A 19,536-nucleotide genomic window follows, 5' to 3' on the forward strand; every position below is an offset into this window, starting at 1 on the left:
ATAACTGGGGGTGCAGGGTCGGAGGGTGGAAGGCGCAGGCTGGTTCTGGGCTGGGGGCGGTGGATAACTGGGGGTGCAGGGTCAGAGGGGGGAAGGCGCAGGCTGGTTCTGGGCTGGGGGCGGTGGATAACTGGGGGTGCAGGGTCGGAAGGGGGAAGGCGCAGGCTGGTTCTGGGCTGGGGGTGGTGGATAACTGGGGGTGCAGGGTAGGAGGGGGGAAGGCGCAGGCTGGTTCCAGGCTGGGGGCGGTGGATAACTGGGGGTGCAGGGTAGGAGGGGGGAAGGCGCAGGCTGGTTCCAGGCTGGGGGTGGTGGGTAACTGGGGGTACAGGGTCGGAGGGGGGAAGGCGCAGGCTGGTTCTGGGCTGGGGGCGGTTGATAACTGGGGGTGCAGAGTCCGGAGGGGAGGTGCAGGCTGGTTCCAGGCTGGGGGTGGTGGATAACTGGGGGTGCAGGGTCCGGGGGTGGAAGGCGCAGGCTGGTTCTGGGCTGGGGGTGGTGGATAACTGGGGGTGCAGGGTCGGAAGGGGGAAGGCGCAGGCTGGTTCCGGGCTGGGGGTGGTGGATAACTGGGGGTGCAGGGTCGGAGGGTGGAAGGCGCAGGCTGGTTCCAGGCTGGGGGCGGTGGATAACTGGGGGTGCAGGGTCGGAAGGGGGAAGGCGCAGGCGGGTTCTGGGCTGGGGGTGGTGGATAACTGGGGTGCAGTGTAGGAGGGGGGAAGGCGCAGGCTGGTTCTGGGCTGGGGGTGGTGGATAACTGGGGGTGCAGGGTCGGAGGGGGGAAGGTGCAGGCTGGTTCTGGGCTGCGGGTGGTGGGTAACTGGGGGTGCAGGGTCCGGGGGTGGAAGGCGCAGGCTGGTTCTGGGCTGGGGGTGGTGGATAACTGGGGGTGCAGGGTCCGGGGGTGGAAGGCGCAGGCGGGTTCCGGGCTGGGGGTGGTGGATAACTGGGGGTGCAGGGTCCGGGAGGGGAGGCGCAGGCTGGTTCTGGGCTGGGGGTGGTGGATAACTGGGGGTGCAGGGTCAGAGGGGGGAAGGCGCAGGCGGGTTCCGGGCTGGGGGTGGTGGATAACTGGGGGTGCAGGGTCGGAGGGTGGAAGGCGCAGGCTGGTTCCGGGCTGGGGGTGGTGGATAACTGGGGGTGCAGGGTCGGAGGGTGGAAGGCGCAGGCTGGTTCCGGGCTGGGGGTGGTGGATAACTGGGGGTGCAGGGTTCGGGAGGGGAGGTGCAGGCTGGTTCCAGGCTGGGGGTGGTGGATAACTGGGGGTGCAGGGTCGGAGGGTGGAAGGCGCAGGCTGGTTCCGGGCTGGGGGTGGTGGATAACTGGGGGTGCAGGGTCGGAGGGTGGAAGGCGCAGGCTGGTTCCGGGCTGGGGGTGGTGGATAACTGGGGGTGCAGGGTCGGAGGGGGGAAGGCGCAGGCTGGTTCCAGGCTGGGGGTGGTGGATAACTGGGGGTGCAGGGTCGGAGGGTGGAAGGCGCAGGCTGGTTCCGGGCTGTGGGTGGTGGATAACTGGGGGTGCAGGGTCGGAGGGTGGAAGGCGCAGGCTGGTTCCGGGCTGGGGGTGATGGATAACTGGGGGTGCAGGGTCGGAGGGTGGAAGGCGCAGGCTGGTTCCGGGCTGGGGGTGGTGGATAACTGGGGGTGCAGGGTCGGAGGGTGGAAGGCGCAGGCTGGTTCCGGGCTGGGGGTGGTGGATAACTGGGGGTGCAGGGTCGGAGGGTGGAAGGCGCAGGCTGGTTCCGGGCTGGGGGTGGTGGATAACTGGGGGTGCAGGGTCGGAGGGTGGAAGGCGCAGGCTGGTTCCGGGCTGGGGGTGGTGGATAACTGGGGGTGCAGGGTCGGAGGGTGGAAGGCGCAGGCTGGTTCCGGGCTGGGGGTGGTGGATAACTGGGGGTGCAGGGTTCGGGAGGGGAGGTGCAGGCTGGTTCCGGGCTGGGGGTGGTGGATAACTGGGGGTGCAGGGTCGGAGGGTGGAAGGCGCAGGCTGGTTCCGGGCTGGGGGTGGTGGATAACTGGGGGTGCAGGGTCGGAGGGTGGAAGGCGCAGGCTGGTTCCGGGCTGGGGGTGGTGGATAACTGGGGGTGCAGGGTCGGAGGGTGGAAGGCGCAGGCTGGTTCCGGGCTGGGGGTGGTGGATAACTGGGGGTGCAGGGTTCGGGAGGGGAGGTGCAGGCTGGTTCCAGGCTGGGGGTGGTGGATAACTGGGGGTGCAGGGTCGGAGGGTGGAAGGCGCAGGCTGGTTCCGGGCTGGGGGTGGTGGATAACTGGGGGTGCAGGCTGGTTCCGGGCTGGGGGTGGTGGATAACTGGGGGTGCAGGGTCGGAGGGTGGAAGGCGCAGGCTGGTTCCAGGCTGGGGGTGGTGGATAACTGGGGGTGCAGGGTCGGAGGGTGGAAGGCGCAGGCTGGTTCCGGGCTGGGGGTGGTGGATAACTGGGGGTGCAGGGTTCGGGAGGGGAGGTGCAGGCTGGTTCCGGGCTGGGGGTGGTGGATAACTGGGGGTGCAGGGTTCGGGAGGGGAGGTGCAGGCTGGTTCCGGGCTGGGGGTGGTGGATAACTGGGGGTGCAGGGTCGGAGGGTGGAAGGCGCAGGCTGGTTCCGGGCTGGGGGTGGTGGATAACTGGGGGTGCAGGGTCGGAGGGTGGAAGGCGCAGGCTGGTTCCGGGCTGGGGGTGGTGGATAACTGGAGGGGACATGTGGGTACTAGGGAAGCGGGGGGGCCGCAGGGACTCGGGGGAGGGCCGGGCCCTAGCGTACGCCCGGCCCCTCCCGGGGCGGAGCCGACGGGGCGGCACCTGGTCCCGCCTCACCTGGCGGCGCCGCTTTAAAGCCGCCGGCGGGGCGAGCTTGGGCAGAGCTGCGCGAGGGGTCGGGACGCCCCCCCGCCGCTTGCATGGAGTCGCCGCGGGGTCGCTTGTTCGGCCTCCTCCTCCTCCTGCAGGTAACGGCGCCGAGCGCAGGCCTGGCCGGGTCCTGGGGAGGGGGAACCTGGGGGGGTCCCCACCGTGGGGAGCGCTAGCCCGGCTCTGCCTGGCGGCGAGGGGGTCGGGCTGGGGGAGGGGGTGAGCTGGGGGTCCCTGCCGTGCCTGGCGGTGGGAGAAGCTGGGCTGGGGAGGGAACGGGCCTGGATCGGGGTGGGCTGGGGGGTCCCCGCCCTGTGGAGCGCTAGCCCGGCTGTGCCCGGCGGCGAGGGGGTTGGTCGGGGGGTCCCCGCCCCGCGGCGTTAACCCGGCTGTGCCTGGCAGCGAGGGGTCTCCGCCCCTGGGGGGGGGGTGTCTGGGGGTCCCCGCCCCGCGGCGCTAACCCGCCTCTCCCCGCTCAGGTGGGGCTGTGCGAGCCCGCGGGGCAGTGCTTGGCCGCGGAGCGCTTCACGCTGCTGGTGCCGCGGGCGCAGCTGCTGCGCGGGCAGGTCCTGGGTCGAGGTAAGGCGGCTCCCGGGTGCGAGGGGACCGGGCCGGGGCCACGTGCTGCCGCGCCGGGCGGGGAGGGCGTTGGCTGCGGGGTCTCGGCCCGGCCTGGCCTGGCTCCCGCCGGCGGGAATGGCCCTGGGGAAGCCGGGCCCAGCAGCGGTGTCCCGGGCGCCGACCGGCTCTGGACCTGCCCGGACACCGCGCCCTGCAGCGGGGCTTCGGCCGCCTCCCGCCGCTCTGCCCCGGCGGGTGTCGCGGCCCCGCTCCCTCCTTGGGCCGCCGGGGCACGTGGTGATGCCCCCGGGGGGCACGTGGGCCGTGGCCGGGCGGCCCCGCTCCGGGGCGGGCTGCGCGGGGCGTTACACGTGCCTGGACCGCTCCCTGCCGCGCGCCCACCCCCCGGGGATTTCCCCGCTGGGGCGCCGCTTCGCTTCTGTCCCCCGTTCCCTGCCCCGGGGGGCGGGGGGGAGAGAGCCTTGGCCCGGCCGGGGCCTGCAGCTGCTGGAGGCCGAGCCTGGGGGGGCGGGAGAGAAGCGGCTCCCGCCCCGGTTGGGGGGACCGCGAGCAGGGCGCTGGGCTGCGCCTGGCCTAGCCGGTTGGGCCCTCCCCTGGGTAGCGACCCCCCTGCTGCCGCAGCCGCTCTGCTGATGGGTGGCCGCTGTCCGGGGACGGGGTGGGGGCGAGAGGCCCTGTTGTACCTCTGTACCTGGGGCGGAGCCGGGAGCCGCAGCCCTGACCCTGCTCAGCGGGGCTGCAGCCCCTGGGTTTGCCTCGTCAGAGCTCTCCTAGAGGCGCCCCAGGCCAGGGTCTAAAGGGCCCCACGTGCAAGGGGTCGGGGGGCAGCATTTACCCCCCCCAGCCGAGCCTGAGGTGGCTAGTGGGGACCCTGGCTCTGTCCTAGCATAAGCGCTGCAGGGGGGCTGGCGCAGGCCTTGCAGTGAGGGGTGTTCCTGGGCCCTAGAGCAGTGCTCCTGTGGCTGGGCAGCTGATATCCCCCCGCCCCGCCCCGCCCCAGGACCTGCAGTGCAGAGCGAGTGGCTCAGCTTGGGCCCTGGGAGTGTGTCGGGTACTGAGGTGAGCAGAGTTCGGCAGGAGCCCTAATTGCCTGGGATGGAGGGGGGGAGATGAGATGTGCCCATTGTGCTGGGAACAGAGGCTGGTCTGTCTCTGGCCTCCCTCTAGGCACTGGAATACATTAACTCCTGGCTTGCTGGTGTGCTTGCAGGGCAGGACACCCGAACCTGGCTGCTCTTGTCTCCCCTCCTGCTCAGGGCATAAGAGACGCAGCCCTTGAGGGGAGGGGAATAGGGACTACACTGGGGGGGAGGGGGGGATGTCCCAGTTGCCTCCACCTAGCCACTGCTTGTCACTCTTCCATCAGCCTAGGCCAGCTTTCCTACCTGGGTCAGGTGTGGATTTCTTTAGGCCCCCCACGGAAGGTCATGGAACTGACCTGATTGCTGCCTTGCCCAGGCGGTAGCTCTCAAGCACACCTCTCTGCAGGGCAGCGTAACATTCCCAACAGAAATGTACAGTGGAGCCAGGAGCCCCCTGCTGTGAATCCGATCCAGGCTGTTCAGTAACCCTCTGCCGCGTGAAACTAGCCAAATCCGGCCTGGAGAGCAATTACTTCCTTAGTGCCCAACACCCAGCGAACGCTCTTCCCAATACAAGCAGTTGCCTTCCCAGTCCTTTGAGTGCTAGTCCAGTGCTGGTTGCTGCTGGTCGGGACTGCTGTCATGAGACCCTATAGGATAGTGCCCCAGTAACTGGGGTGCTGAACCCTTAGCTGGAATCTGCTCAGAGTTTAACCACAACCGCCTCACTGCTCCCCGTCCCCACTGGCGTGGCCTGACCTGTGTCTCAAGGCCTCCACTTCAAGGCCTTGGTATGTCAGCGCAGGGGCTGCAAAAATTCCATGCACGCTGGAGCAAGGGGTGGGGCTGATCTCCAGGCTCAGGCTAACTCTGTAGAGCGGCACGGCAGAGCTGGGCAGCAGGCACGCAGTCAGGGATGATTGAATACCCGGCGCGGCTGGAGTGCTCGGATTTGCATTACACGGGGATCAAACTGTGTCTTAAAAAAAATCACATGTGCTTAATGGTCCGAAGCAGAATGGCTAATGCTCCCGTGGGGGGAGGGGCTGGCCTGTTGCTGTCAGGCCTCGTTAGCAAAGCACCCCTTGGCTCCAGTTACACTTAAGCTCTGACCAGGGCAGCTAGGCAGGAGCCACAGCCCTTGCCTGTAGTGCAAAGGGTGTATTGGCCTTGCCTGGGGCAGGACTTCCTCAGCCTGTCTATCCTGCCCAGCTGGTGCCAAGGAGGAATTGCAAAGGCTGGGTTTTGTGGTGGAAAAGCCCAGCAGAGGCAGCTGCTTGCCCTGGTCCGGGGTCTCCAGCCTGGGGATATGAAGTGGTTCTGTGCAGAGGTCTTGTGGTGCTGGGAGCCTTTGGTGCTCTGTCTCTGGAGGGGACCGTGGCCTGGGGCTGCATCTCACCTGCACTGCCTGATGCAGGGCAGCTTGTGTGCCCTTGTTTACTCTTTCCATTGGAAGCCTCCTGGGGGAAGAGGCTATTTCCAGTAACTCCTGGCAGAGCTCTGGCTTCGGTGATGGGTTTGGCTAATACCTGCAGACCTTGAAATACCGCTAAGTGGTGAGTGCTTTCAGCAGCCCAAGGCCAGGCAAGCACTTGGTGGGCGCCGCTTGCTCAGTGTATCTGGGTAGGGCTCAGTGGGGGGTCGGGAGCCTTCCTGCTCTCAGCAGACGTGCCTGTAGCAGGCATTGCCCCGTCCCTGGGTAGCAGACAGCTGTGCCCCCAAAGTAGTGATCTTTCGAAGATGGCCTGACCTGGCCCTGGGGGGGGGGTTGTGCTCGCATGCAGGCGGAGAATCTCAAAGGCACTGAAGCCCTATTGGGGGCTGGGCTGTGCTGGGAAGAGCTTGTTTTCACTGCAGTGCTTGTGTGACCCTGGATGCAGCTCCCCCCTCCGCGGCACGTGACCGCGGGTCTGGTGGCGTGCCCATGGGACACGTGCTCCATCACCAGTCAGGTGGCATGGGCTGACAAGGGCTCGGCGCGCTCTAGGCATCCTAAATCCATCCCACGTGCAATTCACCGGGGTTTGGTGTCTGGCCCAGCGCTCGCCTGCAGCAGTAGGCGCTTGAGCAGCTTCCTGCACAGAATGGAGCGTGGGGTGTGCCCTGGCAGCTGGGAGGAGGTGCCCAGGCTCAAGCCTGCCCCTGCAGCGGTGCACGGCGTTCCTGGCTGCCCCGCCTTGGAGGAGGGGAGGCTGTGGCTGTGTTGGTCTCAAAGGGGCAGAAAGCAGGACCAGGCTCAGTAACTTGGCCCTCTAGTTACCTGCCTGCAGCGACTAGACCCCTCCTGGCGCTGGAGCCAGGTGACTTCCCCCAGGCACGGCTTGCGGCCTGCTGCTGTAGTTCAGCCAGGTGTGCGTCTGGCTCTCCAGGCATGTGACCTCCTGGAGCCCAGCAGTGCAGTGGCCGGCTCCAGTGGGTGCGGTTCCTGGCCCCTGGGTCTGACGCGCTCTGCACCAAACCTGCCAGCCCCAGCTGCAGGCACAGTGCCCCTGGACCTGGCTTAGCCCTGCTGGTGCTCGGCGTGTGCTCCCGCATAGAGGCAGCTGTGGGGACCCCTCTACTCCAAGGGTACGCGCTGGCGAGAGGAGCAGGCACCAATGTGCGACCGGCACCCTGCCGCAGGCTGCTCCATGGCAGTGGAAAGGGAAGCTGTTGGTCACAGGGTGTGGCCTTTGCTGGGTTCCCGGCAGTCTGGCTGCTGCACAAACTGGTGTGTGTTGGGTGTGCAAGGCACGGCGGGAGGCCCAGGCAGTAGTGACTGGTGGGGCATGTGTTTGTGGAATCTGAAGTATCCACAGTGAAAGCATTGGGACCCTGGCCCAAGGTGCAAGAGTCACCTCTATGCCAGAGCTCTGGGCAGGGCTGTCCTAGCAGCATGGCCTGTGGGGGTGCCCCAGCAGCAGCCTGCAGAGGTAGGGTCTAGCCAGGCTGCCATTGCCCAGCAATGGGCTCTTCCCCCCCCGCCCCTGGGAGGTTCTCCGTAGGTGGGGTTGGGTCCTTAGCCCTTCTGGCTGCTTTGGTGTTCACAAAGCCCTGTGGACAGACCCCTCTAGTAGGAGGCTGCCCATGGCTGGCCCTAGCTGCACGAGGGGACCGGCGAGCGCACCAGCCCCCAGCTACTGGTGCTGATGCTCTGCTGTCTTGCCACTGGTGAGGCAGAGCTCATGCCAGGAGCAGCCCACCCCTCCAGCCGCTGGCTTTGAGCCTTGTTTTGTGGTGGAATCTCTGCGGTGGCCCCATCGGCTTGGGGGGCCCAGGCTGAGACCCAGCAGGGTTCTGACCCTGGTGCGTTACTAGGGAACCAGAGCTCATTAAGCCCCTCTCCCCAGTGCTGTCTGGGCTAGCTGGCTGCCCTCGCAGGGCCTGTCTTCGCTGGGTCTGCAGCTGCAGGCCCCTAGGGCTGACTTGGCTGATCGGCACTGGAGGGTGGCGCCAGTTCTCCCCTGTGCGGTGGGCGCTGTCATGTGTCCGGCTGAAACCCTTCACGCGGCCTTGCAGGGTAGCGTCTCAGCTGCCCGCCCGTTCCGCTCCTCCTGCCGCTCTCACGTGTGTGAGGACCAAGATCTCCATGGTACCCTTCACGCGGCCTTGCAGGGCAGCGTCTCAGCTGCCCGCCCGTTCCGCTCCTCCTGCCGCTCTCGCGTGTGTGCCGCAAAATGCAGGCGCGTGGGCACCTGGGCGCTCGGCAGGCTGGTTCCAGGTGAGGGCGGGGGGGGGGCGGTGTTGAATCAGCACCCGCGGGGGAAGCCCCCGAGCTCTCGAGCCGAGCTGGCTCCTGCTGAGGATGCTCTCCCTGCCGCAGTGGGGCTCCAGGACTGTGCAGGGTGGAAGCTGGCGCTGGATGATGCCGCCTTCCAGGTCCTGGGGAATGGGACAGTCCTGGCGAGACGCCCCATGCAGCTGCCAGGGCGGGGGAAGACCTTCACCATCCATGCCTGGGATTCCAAGGGCCAGGAAGTCTCCGCCTCTGTGACAGTGCAGAACACGAGCCCTCCCGCTGCACAGGTAAGGCCAGCCCTGACACCAGCCTGCAGCAGCCCGGCTGGCCCTGTGGGGCGCCCGCCTGCCTGGAACTTAGCGCCCCTTCAGGCTCGCGTGTGCCAGGTGCAGGGGCCGATCGTGGCCCCTCCAAGCGATGGGGGTGGGAGTGCCATCGCCCGACCGTTAACGCTGCCAGTACCCGCTGCCTGTGGCCAGGGACTGCACTGGTCTGGCCGCGGCTTGCCTGGCTCCACTGTGGGGATGTGTGGCTCGGTGGGAATCGCAGCTGTCCTTGGGCTGCCCTGGGTGCACAGGGCCCTGGAGTGCTACCACCTTCATGGCACTTGTGTGGCTCTGATTGCGTGTGGCCTTCATCTTGTGTCTCCAGTGTAGCAGTGTCGCTGCCTGAACTCAGCGGGTCTCCAGGTGTGCAGTGCTCAGGCCTGCCACTCGCCAGCTTGCTCTGGCACCCCAGCCCAGGGGTAGATCCTGGGCTGAGGTCTGGTACGCAGCCGTCTGAGACGTCTCCTTCTCCCAGCAGGAATCTGCTTCGGGCCCCCGGGCGAAGGTGCTGATGTTCCCACCAGCCAGAGCTGGCCTGCAGCGACAGAAGAGGGACTGGGTGATCCCACCCATCAGGGTTCCTGAAAACGAGAGGGGTCCCTTCCCAAAGAAGCTGGTTCAGGTGTGGGGACTTGCCTGCCTGGGCATGGCTCCTAGGCAGCCAGGTGCTGCTGGCTTGCTCTTGTTCTTGGCCCTTTGGACCCTGGCGTGTGCTGTGCACAGATGCTGACTTGGCTTTGTGCCAGTGGGCAGCTGGGGAGGGGAGGGGAGGGGCAGGTGATCTTCAGCCTGCATCTGTCCTGCGGTGGCCTCTTAGCCCCACGATTGCAGCCCCTGACTAGCTGCAGACTCCCCACTCACAGGAACTGGAGCGGAGTAACCCTGGCATGGACCTCTGCGCTGCAGCAGATGGTCCCGTGTTGCTGAAGTGCTGTGGGGACCTGCAGGCCTCCCGCTGATGGGTTCTGAGCACATGGTCTGGCTTTCAGCCTGCGAATCGCAGCATGCTCGTCTAACAGCTCCACCTTCTGGGGCACCATGTCTGTGCCCCTGCCATCTCCTGGGCAGGGGTCCCTGTATGCCGAGTGCCTGGGCAGCTGCTTGGGAAGAGTCAGGTGCTGCCCAGCTAATTGGCAGAGCACCCGCAGCTGGCAGCATTTCTCTGTTAGAGGTGCATGTTAACCCAGCCATTTCACTGGATGACCCTCTTCCCCCCACTTGTGGTGGGCCCATGGGGCTGGTGGCCAGGTGGGGAGCTGCTCCAACCCCATCAGTGACCTGGAACAGGGTTGTCTGCCAACATCCCTGGTGCGTGTACTGAAATGTGGTCCCACAGGGCTGGGGAAAGCAGGAGGCAACTCTGCTCCTGCTGCCATTGCGAACTGCTGGCTTAAGGCCACGTCCCTCCCCAGGGCTGCCTAGCACAATGGCCTCGCAATAAAAAGCCGCTGGCTGACAGGGCTGGGGCACCCTCCGTCTTCAGTAGGCGCTCGAGCAGCGTCGGGCTGGCACATAGGACCGACCCCACGTAACGACAGCCTCCCAGCCAGCCTTCTGGGCAGGTGACCAAGTCATGGCCGCTCTGCTGCAGGGAGCTGGGCAGGTGGCTGGAAGTCCCTGAGTGGGGGCGGGCTCCGGCTCTGCAGGAGGAGCAGGTGTACGTCCTGGGCACTGAGACCTGGCTCTTTCCCCCCGGCCCCCCCCCCCCCACCCTCAGATCAAATCCAATAGGGATAAAGAGATGACGATCATCTACAGCATTACAGGGCAGGGCGCCGACACCCCTCCCTATGGCGTCTTCACCATTGAGGACAAGACTGGCTGGATGATGGTGACTCAGCCCTTGGACAGAGAAGCAATAGACAAGTACCACGTGAGTTGCCCGGGTGCCTGTGGCCAGTGGGGGGGTGGGGTCTCCCGGTTTGCGGCTGCTGGTGGTGCTCACAGCCCCTTGTCTTCTGCCTAGCTGCTCTCCCACGCCGTGTCGGAGAACGGCAAGCCTGCGGAGGAGCCCATGGACATCATAGTCACAGTGACGGACCAGAACGACAACAAGCCCCAGTTCACCCAGGAGCTCTTCCAAGGCTGGGTCCTGGAAGGGGCACTGCCAGGTAGGTGGGGCAGGGACAGGAAGCCTTGGCCTGCTGAGACTGGAGCCTGGATCAGGAATCTGCAGGTGCTTGGGCTTGCTGCCATCCCCTCTGGGACAGGGCTGCCCCGTTGGCAGCTGGCGTCTGCCTTTGGAGTCGGCTGGTGCCTGCGGGCAGTAGTGACACTGGCCAAGCCCCAGTAATCTGAGACCTACGGTGGTCCAGAAGGGTCAGGCAGGTGCCCCAGCCCATGAGTGTGGTGCCCACTTGGCACCTCTGGTGTTGCTGGCCAATGGGCAGCTGTCTCAGCCGTGGGCACTCCTCCTCCTCCCACTGCTGGAAGGAGCTGGCCCTGGCATCAGCACTATCCTCCGCAGAGTCCCTGCGAGAGGGCAGCAGTGTTGTGCATGGCTGCGGTGCCCCTGGCATGTTCTGCTGCCAGCTCCCTCTCTCGCTTGGTCGCTCAGGGACCTCTGTGATGCAAGTGACAGCCACGGATGCAGATGATGCTGTAGAGACCTACAATGGGGTCATCGCGTACTCGATCCTGAGCCAGGAACCTAAGGAGCCCCAGCCCCAGATGTTCACCATCAACCGAGCCTCTGGCACCATCAGTGTGATTGCGAGCGGCCTGGACCGAGAGGTGAGCGAGCAGAAGCGGATGGGGGTCACCTGGCTGTGCTCAGTTAGCAAGGGGGCAGCGTCCACCAGCGCGGGCAGCTATGGTGGTGCAGCTAAAGCCTCCCGCCGTGTGGCCTGCAGGAAGCTCCAGGGCTTCAAGGTGGATTTGGCAGCACTGGCTTTCCCCAGATGGCTGCTAGACAAGGCCCTGGTGACCTGGTGCTGCTCGGTCAGGGCTCTGCTCAGATGTGACACTTGTGCACACCCGTGGTCCCTGGTGGCCAGGCACACCCCGGCGGCCAGGACCACAGGGAGCACCAAAGGCTGGCCTCCACTGACGGGCACGTCCATCCTCCCCAGAGAGTACGGGCGTACACGCTGACTCTGCAGGCGGCCGACTTGGATGGGGAAGGCTTAACGGCCACGGCGTCGGCTGTGATCGAGGTCATGGACACCAACGACAATGCGCCTGTGTTTGACCCCCAAACGGTACCCTATTCCGCTGCCCCCTCCTTAGAGCACCGCTGCTGGGCTGGGGTCCCAGGCCCCACCTCCCCCTGCTTGCGTGCCCTGAAACAGCTGCTGGGGTCCTGCCCCCACCCCACATGCCCTGCAACAACTGTGGAGCTGGGGTCCCAGGTTCTGCCTCCTCCACACACCCTGAAACAGCTGTGGGGCTGGGGTCCCAGGTTCTGCCTCCTCCACACACCCTGAAACAGCTGTGGGGCTGGGCTGTCTGCTCTGTGGGGGTGGGGGGGAGGGCTGGGTGCAGGGCAGGCAGAGGAGTCTCCAGGGAAAAGGGCTACAGCGGTGGGAAGTGCTCCCTGCCCGGGCGGCAGGTAGCCTAGCCTAGCCCAGCTCAGCTGCCAGGGTGCCCCGGGCATGTCCTGTGCAGGGGCTTGCACCCCAGGGTGCTAGGAGTGGCGCAGATTGAGGCAGCAGTTCTGCCTGGGGCTGCAACCGCCTGCCCTAGGCCATGGGCAGGAAGAGTGGGTTGCAGGGAGGACAAGGAGCTCTGGGTTTCCCCTCTGGGCGCTGTGCTGCTGCAGCCCTCCTGGGCCCTGCCTCTGCTCCCGGGTGCAAGCCTAGGGCCCCGGCTCTGAGGCTGTCCTGCCTGCCCTGTCTGCAGTACACTGTGGAGGTGCCGGAGAATGAAGCTGGGCTCGAGGTGCAGCGGCTGACGGTGACAGACCTCGACGAGGTCCACACAGCGGCGTGGCGAGCTGTCTATACCATCGTGCGGGGCAACGAAGGAGGCTTCTTCGCCGTCTCCACAGACAGCGAGACCAATGAAGGGGTCCTGAGAACAGCTCGGGTGGGTCTGGGCTCCTGGCCTGTGGGGTCGAGAGGAGCCTCACCCAGTCCTAACTCTGGGCTGGGGCGCGCAGGGCCAAGCGCAGGCGGCTGTGGGCACCAGCATTGCTGGCAGCTGGCCCAGCTTCTGGGTGTGAGGCAGCAACAGCAGCCCAGCCTCATGGGTCTCTTCCCTCCAGGCCCTGGACTTCGAACTGAGGAGACAGTTTGTCCTCCTGGTGGCAGCCACCAATGAAGATCCCTTTGTTGTGAAGCTGCCAACCTCCACGGCTACCGTGACAGTGACTGTGAGGGATGTGAATGAGGCCCCGGTGTTCGACCCTTCTGTTAAGACAGCCCAGGTCTCGGAGGATGTGCCCATCGGGCAGGAGATCGCCTCCTACACTGCCCAGGACCCAGACCGAATGCAGAGTCAGACAGTGCGGTGAGTGGGGGCCTAGGCTGGGCCAGCCAGACCCCAAGGGGGCTGCTTAAACCATGGGCAGCAAGGCCTCTGCGCTGACTCTTGCGAGCTCTGCCCTGCGGTCACTGCACTGGCTGGGGAGCAAAGGGCTGCTGAGCAGCTGCCTCCCCAGGCCAGACCCCTGGAGCACCGCACTGCCCGCTGGGGAGCAGCGGTTGGGCTGGAGGCCTCGGAGGGAGCTGGCGGGAAGTCTCCCCTAATGCTGTTGCCCCCTCAGGTACCGCCTGGGGAACGACCCCGCAGGGTGGCTGGCGGTCCACCCAGAGAACGCCATTGTGACGGCCAGGGCCCCGCTGGACCGGGAGGCCGTGTTTGTGAAGAACAGCACCTACATGGCCATCTTGCTGGCAGTGGATGATGGTGAGGGCTGTGGGCTGGCTGGGGGGTAGGCCCGACAGCGGGAGCGGCTTTGTTCCCTTGCAGCCAGTGCTCACTGTGAGACTTGCTCGGAGCCTGCCCCAGCTCTCGCACAACCACTTCCCAGCTGGAGCCCGGCTCCCTGCCAGGGGGAGTCAGCAGGCAGCCAGGCTGGGCCTGGCCTGGCCGTTCCTCCGTGGCGTTCAGTGGGGTCCCCAGGCCCTGCCCCACCTGCAGGCAGAGGCAACTCTCTCGGCAGGAGAACAGGAGGTGACGGGTGACAGACACCGCGTAGAACAGACTTGCCAGCACAGGAACCAGAAGCCATCAGGACAATCCAGCTGGGGGAGGGGCCCAGAGGGGTCCCCGAGCTGGTCCCCTTCCTCCTCGCCAGCTAGCCCAGACTGCCCCACTCGCCAGCCCAGGTCCAATTCCAACCCGCCAGGCCCCTCTGTCTCTGTCCTGTGTCCTGGGGAAGAAAGGGGTCACCTGGGGGCCCACTGCCTGCATGTGAGACGTCACCGCTGTGCCTGGGGAAACTGGGGCCCTGTTGTAACCTGAGGTGTGCAGTAGGAACCGCATGCAGCCCAGCCAGGGGGATAAAATCCTTCCTCCCCCGCCCCCCAGGTCACACATGGGCACTGCTTCCAGCTGGTGCTGGCCTTGGGAGCCCCACCTGGCTTGTGGACAAAGCAGACCCTGTACCCTGGGGTGGGGGGTGGCTGCTGTCGGGTCTGGGCCTGGGAGCAGCTGAGCTCAAGCTGGCTGGCTCTCCAGGTGAGCAGAACACAGGGGTGTTCCACCTGCAGAGCCCTGGGTGGATGGGGCAGCGGCCATCTACCACCAGCCATCTGCCTCTTCCTCTCCAGGGACCCCTCCCGCCACCGGAACAGGCACCTTGCTCCTGACTCTGCTGGATGTGAATGACAACGGGCCGGAGCCCGACCCTCGTGAGATCACCGTCTGCAGCCGGGACCCAGCGCCGCAGGTCCTGAGTGTCATCGACAGAGACCTGCCCCCCAACACCTCCCCCTTCCGAGCGGAGCTGGTCCATGGCTCCGGCACCAGCTGGGCTGCAGAAATGGACAGCCAAGGTAGCTGCTGCAGGGAGGCACTGCTCACCTGAGGGCTCTGCCAGCTGTGCCCAGCCCTGCCCCTCCCCCCAGGGGCCGCAGGCAGGGCAGGGCAGTGTGGGGTGGTGCTGACTTGGCATCCCTTGAGATGGGGCCTGAGTGCTCCCCCATGGGACAGGCTGGGGGAGCTGAGGTTTGCCTAGCGAGAGAGCTGTGCCCCCCGGGTTGGGTGGGTGTCACGTGGCCCTGAGGGCTAGAGGAGCAGCAGTGGGCTTGTGACACAGTGCAGGTGAGCCCTGCCAGGCATCTGGAAACACTGCTGCTGTCCAGTGCCTCCCCAGGCACCAGAAAAAGCTGCAGGAGCCTCTCGCCTCCACCCTGGGAGGCTTTTGAATCATCTGGACGACCCTGCCCAGGGTGGGCTCCAGGTATTTGGTCTGGGCTTGGCCTCTTCTGGCCCCCTGGGACCTCATCTGCACTTGTGCTGGGGGTCCCAGCCTCCAGGGACGAAGTGTTCTTGGGCAGAGCCTGTTCCTGGCCCTGAAGCCAGCATGGGGCCAGGGCTGTAAAGCACCCCGCCTCTGCACAGGGGAGACGCTCGCCTTGAGACTGCTGGAGCCGCTGAAGCAAGGCCTCTACCAAGTCTACCTGCGGCTCTTCGACAACCAGAGCAAAGACCAGCTGACTGTCCTCAAGGCCCAAGTGTGCGACTGCGTGGGGCATGTGGAGACCTGCCCAGCCGAGCCACGCTCCCAGCTGGGAGTCCCCGTCATCCTGGCCATCCTGGGCTCGGTGCTGGCCCTGCTGAGTGAGTGCCGGGGAGAGGGCTCTCAGCCTGGCCTGTGGGGGGGGCGCTCCCTGTGCAGGACAGGACCAGCAGCTGCTGCCGATTGGCAAAGGCAGCCTTGCCTAATGGCTAGGGGCCTGATGGTCCAATCAGGGACCACCTTATTCATGCCATCCTGGATGGGCGCTTGTGGGTGTCGCTGCAGGCCAGCTCCTGGCCTGGAGCTTCGGTCCAGGGGTGGAGGAGGGCCTGTGGCGTGGGGCAATCACCCCCTTTGTCTCTCTCCCAGTCCTCCTGCTCCTGCTGCTGCTTCTGGTGCGGCGGAGGAAGGAGGTGAAGGAGCCCTTGCTGCTCCCCGAGGATGACACCCGGGACAACATCTTCTACTACGGCGAGGAGGGCGGTGGCGAGGAAGACCAGGTGGGCGCCACAGTGGGATGTGCTGCAGTAGGAGATGGGTAACTGGGTGCTCATGGCCCACAGCTGGACATGGGCCAGGCACCAGGGCCTCCAACCGCCTGGCCATGGAGTGCTTGTGGTGTGGAGCAGGTACCCAGCCATGGGCCAGCTGGGACCTGGCAACCAGCCTCCTCCTCCAGTGTGGTCAGGTGACCTCCTGCATCTCTCCCGCAGGACTACGACCTCAGCCAGCTGCATCGCGGCCTGGAGGCGCGGCCTGAAGTCGTTGTCCGCAGCGACGTGGTCCCGACGCTCCTGCCGGCCCCACAGTACCGGCCTCGCCCCGCCAACCCCAGTGAGATCGGCAACTTCATCGAGGAGGTGAGGCTGGCCGGGGGGTCGGGGGGGGGCAGTGTCCCCAGAGCCCCAGGAGCTGGGGCTTGCCAGGGCTCGGGTCTGCTCCTCGCTTAGCTGGCTGCAGCCTTGGCTCTGTCCCTGCTGTGAGGAGCTCTGTGCAGCTCATGGTTCAGTCTGCCCAACATGGGGGGATGCATGTACAGCTGGGTGGGGGCAGGGGAGGAGTCTAGCTGTGCATCTGCAGCCCCCCCTCTCTCCCCCCCCAACCCCCCCCCCCGTGTGACCCAGAGGCTGACGCCCACTTGAGCATTGAGCCGGGGCAGCTGTTGTAGAGGTCTCGGGGACTGGCTGGGCCAGCACTGACCCACTGCTCTCTGCTGGAAGCTCTTGGGCCCAGAGAAGCCTCTTAGCCTCCTGGCAGTGGCCTTCCTTCTGCCCAGGCAGGGTGTGGGCTGGGGCTTGGCATGGCAGGGTCCTGCTAGGCACAGGAGGGGCTGTGCAAGCTGGTGGGGGCAGGGTGTGGGTGTGGCAGGCTCCTGCCAGGGGCAGGGGCAGTGTGGGCTCAGGGGAGGGCATGGGGGGAGCAGGGGGTGCTGTTCAGGCCTAGCAGCTGTAGTTCCTCTGTGCTTTGAGCACTGCAGCAGGTGCAGGCTGAGGTAGGAGCAGGAGGTACTGAGGGTCTCCGCCAGCACAGGGGTGGCAGGACTTGGCGGCTGCCAGAGAATTCCCAGGCCCAGCCAGGTGACTGGGCTCCAGGCCAGGAAGCCTGTGGGAGCTGCTCTGGTTAGGCTCCTGCTGCTGGTGGCCTTTGGGGCTGGGGATGCAATCCTGAGTCCCCACCTGCACAGGCTAGAGCCAAGGTGGGCCTCCCTGCACAGACCCCTCCCTGGGCTGTGGCTCCAGGCGGGCTGGGATGAGCGCTCCCCGTAACTGAGCACGCCTCCCCCCCTAGAACCTGAAGGCGGCTGACACGGACCCCACGGCACCGCCCTATGACTCCCTGCTGGTCTTTGACTACGAGGGCAGCGGCTCCGAGGTGGCCTCGCTCAGCTCCCTCAACTCCTCCGCCTCGGACCAGGACCAGGACTACGACTACCTGCAGGACTGGGGCGGCCGGTTCAGGAAGCTGGCCGACATGTACGGCGGGGGTGAGGGTGACTAGCGCGATCTCTGCCACTTGCCACGGCGGCTGCTGCTGCTGGGACAGATGGTGGATCTCTCTCCAGGAAGCTCTATGGAGCAGCTAGTGGGCTAGAGCCAGGGGGCCCCACCTCACTGCCTGGGAACCTTTGGGGGCCAGGGATAGGTCTGAAAGCTTCCTGGAAGAGAGGTGAGCCTGGCGCTGGCCCCCGTCTGGGTGCCCATCTTTCCAGGCCCCCTTAAAGCCTGAGCCCCATGGCCTGGGGGTGGTGCTCCTGGAGCTGAGGAGCTGCCTCCACCCCCCCAGCCATGCCCAGAGGCCTTATGAAGCTGCTGGTGCCTTGGGAGCCTGAGACACTGGCCTGCCAGGGCTGATCAGCCTCCCGCTTCCAAAGAGCTGGGAATTCCTGCCCTTGGCCTGGTGCTCTCTGGCGCCTTGTTCTGAGCGGGGGCTGCTTGGCCACGGCGCCTGATACTTGTCCCCCCAGTGCAAGGTGCAGCTCACAGCTTGGTCCTGGCAGCAGCGTCCTGCCTCGCTCCCTGGGCCCTGCCTTCTGCCCGGGCACTGGGCTGGCCTGCGCTGCTGCTGCCCTTCCCTGCACTAGCTTGTCTGACTGCCGAGGGCTCCAGCGCGGCGCTGGGCGCAGTAACTTTTTAATAAAGGAATTCTGTTTTTTAATGGCTGTGGCTTAGTTCCTAGTGCCCTGCTGGCTGCTGCTGTGGGTTCAGCCTGGGGCTGGGCTGGGTGTCATGCTCAAGGGCAGGGCAGGGAGCTGGCTACTGCTCAGGGAGGCCTCGTGCTCCGCTTGGTCAGTAGCAAGGGATCCTGCGGCGCTGAAGCCAGTGCCCCGGTGTCGAGCGGCGCTGGTGCTCAGCGCTCCGGGGCAGGGAGCGGGTGGAGGGGGGAGAATGGGCCCAGCCCAGCTTGAGTGGGGTTCAGTGCTCACCAGCAGCTGGGGCAGGGGCCAGGTTCCCAGCCCTGCCCCCTAGGCTGGTGCTGTTAATGGCTTGGCAGGAGGGAGCAGCCCTGGGCTGGGGCTCGGGCCCTGGCGCTCTCCAGCACAGGCGGCGCCCCCCCCCCCCCCCCCAAAGGCACAGCTGCTGCTGAGGGAGCAGCTTTGCTACTCAGTGTCTGGCTGGGGGGAAGCTGTACAGCACAGACCCTCGCTGGAGTGGGGGGGGGGGGGGGGGTGTCAAGTGCTACCTAAAGCCAGTTGGGAGCTGGACCAGCCCTGCCCTTGGCTTCCCCACTAGCTCACCAGTGCCCAGAGCTGTGAGCAAACCTCCAGCTGCAAACAGACGGGGGGGCTGGTGCTACCACTGCCCCAGGGGCTCCCTGGGCTGGGTGAGTCACCTGGGCTATTGCAGCTGGACAGGAAGGAGCCAGAGCAGTGGCCCTGCTGCAGCTTGTGCTCAGGGTGGGCGTGGAGTGGAGGGAGCAGCCTGGCCATGCTGGCAGATGGGAGCTGGGCTGCAAGTGCCCCAGGGGTGAGCTGTTGCCCCTTCCACAAGAGGTGCCTACCCTGAGCCAGAGCTGTGCAGAGACCCTAGAGCCCTGTGGGGTGGGGGCCTGCTCTGCTCTTCCTGGCTGGGCCCCCTGACTCAGGACCCCAGTGGGGGCTTAACTCACTGCTCCCCAGCAGGGCCAGGCCAGGCTCTGCTCTGTCCTGGGCCCAAGGACCTGAGAGCTGAGCCAAAAGCCAGGCAGTCACTTAGCAGTTAAGGTTAAAACCTGCTACCCCCACACCTGTAGCTGTTGGTGGGGGTCAGAGCTCCAGTCCTACTGCTGCCTGGTTCTCCTCCTTGCCCCCTGCAGGGCCATGCTCAGGCCAGTACTGCCCTGCACCCACCCCTGCTTCCAGCAGCTGATGAGCAAGCAGGCCTGGGGCTCTCAGGGAGCTTTAACAGCACCAAGCCCCTGCTTTCCTGGGCTGGGGGCTGCCTGTAACCTGAGCCCAGGCCTAGGGCAGCCAGACCCTCCCAGCCTGCCTTCTCCCAAGACCTGGGAACTGCCCTGGGCTGATGCTCCCTAGAAGACGGTGGCTACACTGCAGGTGGGGCTTTCAATTATGACCAGCCAGGGCTGCTGATGGCCAGGTCGGGGGCCTGGCCAGGCAGCCACATGCCCTACCCTGAGCCCAGTCTCTGCTGCCTCTATCCCCTTCCCTCTCCTGGCAGCTGCGGCAGGGCTCCAGCTGGGGTTGCTAATCTCTGGAAAGTTTTCACTACTGGTGGGGTGTGCAGTAGGCTCCTGTCTGCAGGCAGCCTGGCTCAGTGCAGCAGGAGGGTGGGGAAGGAGCTGCCCTGCCCTGCCCTGCGGGGAAAGGGGGTGTTTGGGGTGTAGGATTGGCTTTGGCCAAGGCCTCAGGGCTGGGTAGGGAACTG

General features: G+C 66.0%; 1 protein-coding gene across 4 annotated transcripts; it reads left to right on the top strand.

Moving 5' to 3' along the window:
- The first annotated feature begins 2,849 nt into the window (after positions 1–2,849).
- On the top strand, positions 2,850–17,828 carry LOC142020490 (B-cadherin-like). Of its 4 annotated transcripts, none has more exons than XM_075008333.1 (16): positions 2,850–2,940; positions 3,322–3,421; positions 8,309–8,511; positions 9,026–9,172; positions 10,268–10,423; positions 10,517–10,661; positions 11,108–11,283; positions 11,622–11,750; positions 12,391–12,576; positions 12,755–12,999; positions 13,256–13,398; positions 14,265–14,489; positions 15,058–15,276; positions 15,545–15,675; positions 15,889–16,035; positions 16,964–17,828. In XM_075008333.1, exons 1-16 carry the CDS (start codon positions 2,893–2,895, stop codon positions 17,171–17,173), a joined length of 2,610 nt encoding a protein of 869 aa, XP_074864434.1. In that variant the 5' UTR covers positions 2,850–2,892; the 3' UTR covers positions 17,174–17,828. The 4 variants fall into 4 exon arrangements, with proteins under 4 accessions (XP_074864434.1, XP_074864436.1, XP_074864437.1 ...); XM_075008335.1 differs by having other exon boundaries at positions 9,029–9,172; XM_075008336.1 differs by lacking the exon at positions 8,309–8,511 and having other exon boundaries at positions 2,854–2,940.
- The last annotated feature ends 1,708 nt before the right edge of the window (positions 17,829–19,536 follow it).

Source organism: Carettochelys insculpta, chromosome 14 (assembly GCF_033958435.1).
Source record: "Carettochelys insculpta isolate YL-2023 chromosome 14, ASM3395843v1, whole genome shotgun sequence".
Classification (NCBI taxonomy): domain Eukaryota; kingdom Metazoa; phylum Chordata; order Testudines; family Carettochelyidae; genus Carettochelys; species Carettochelys insculpta.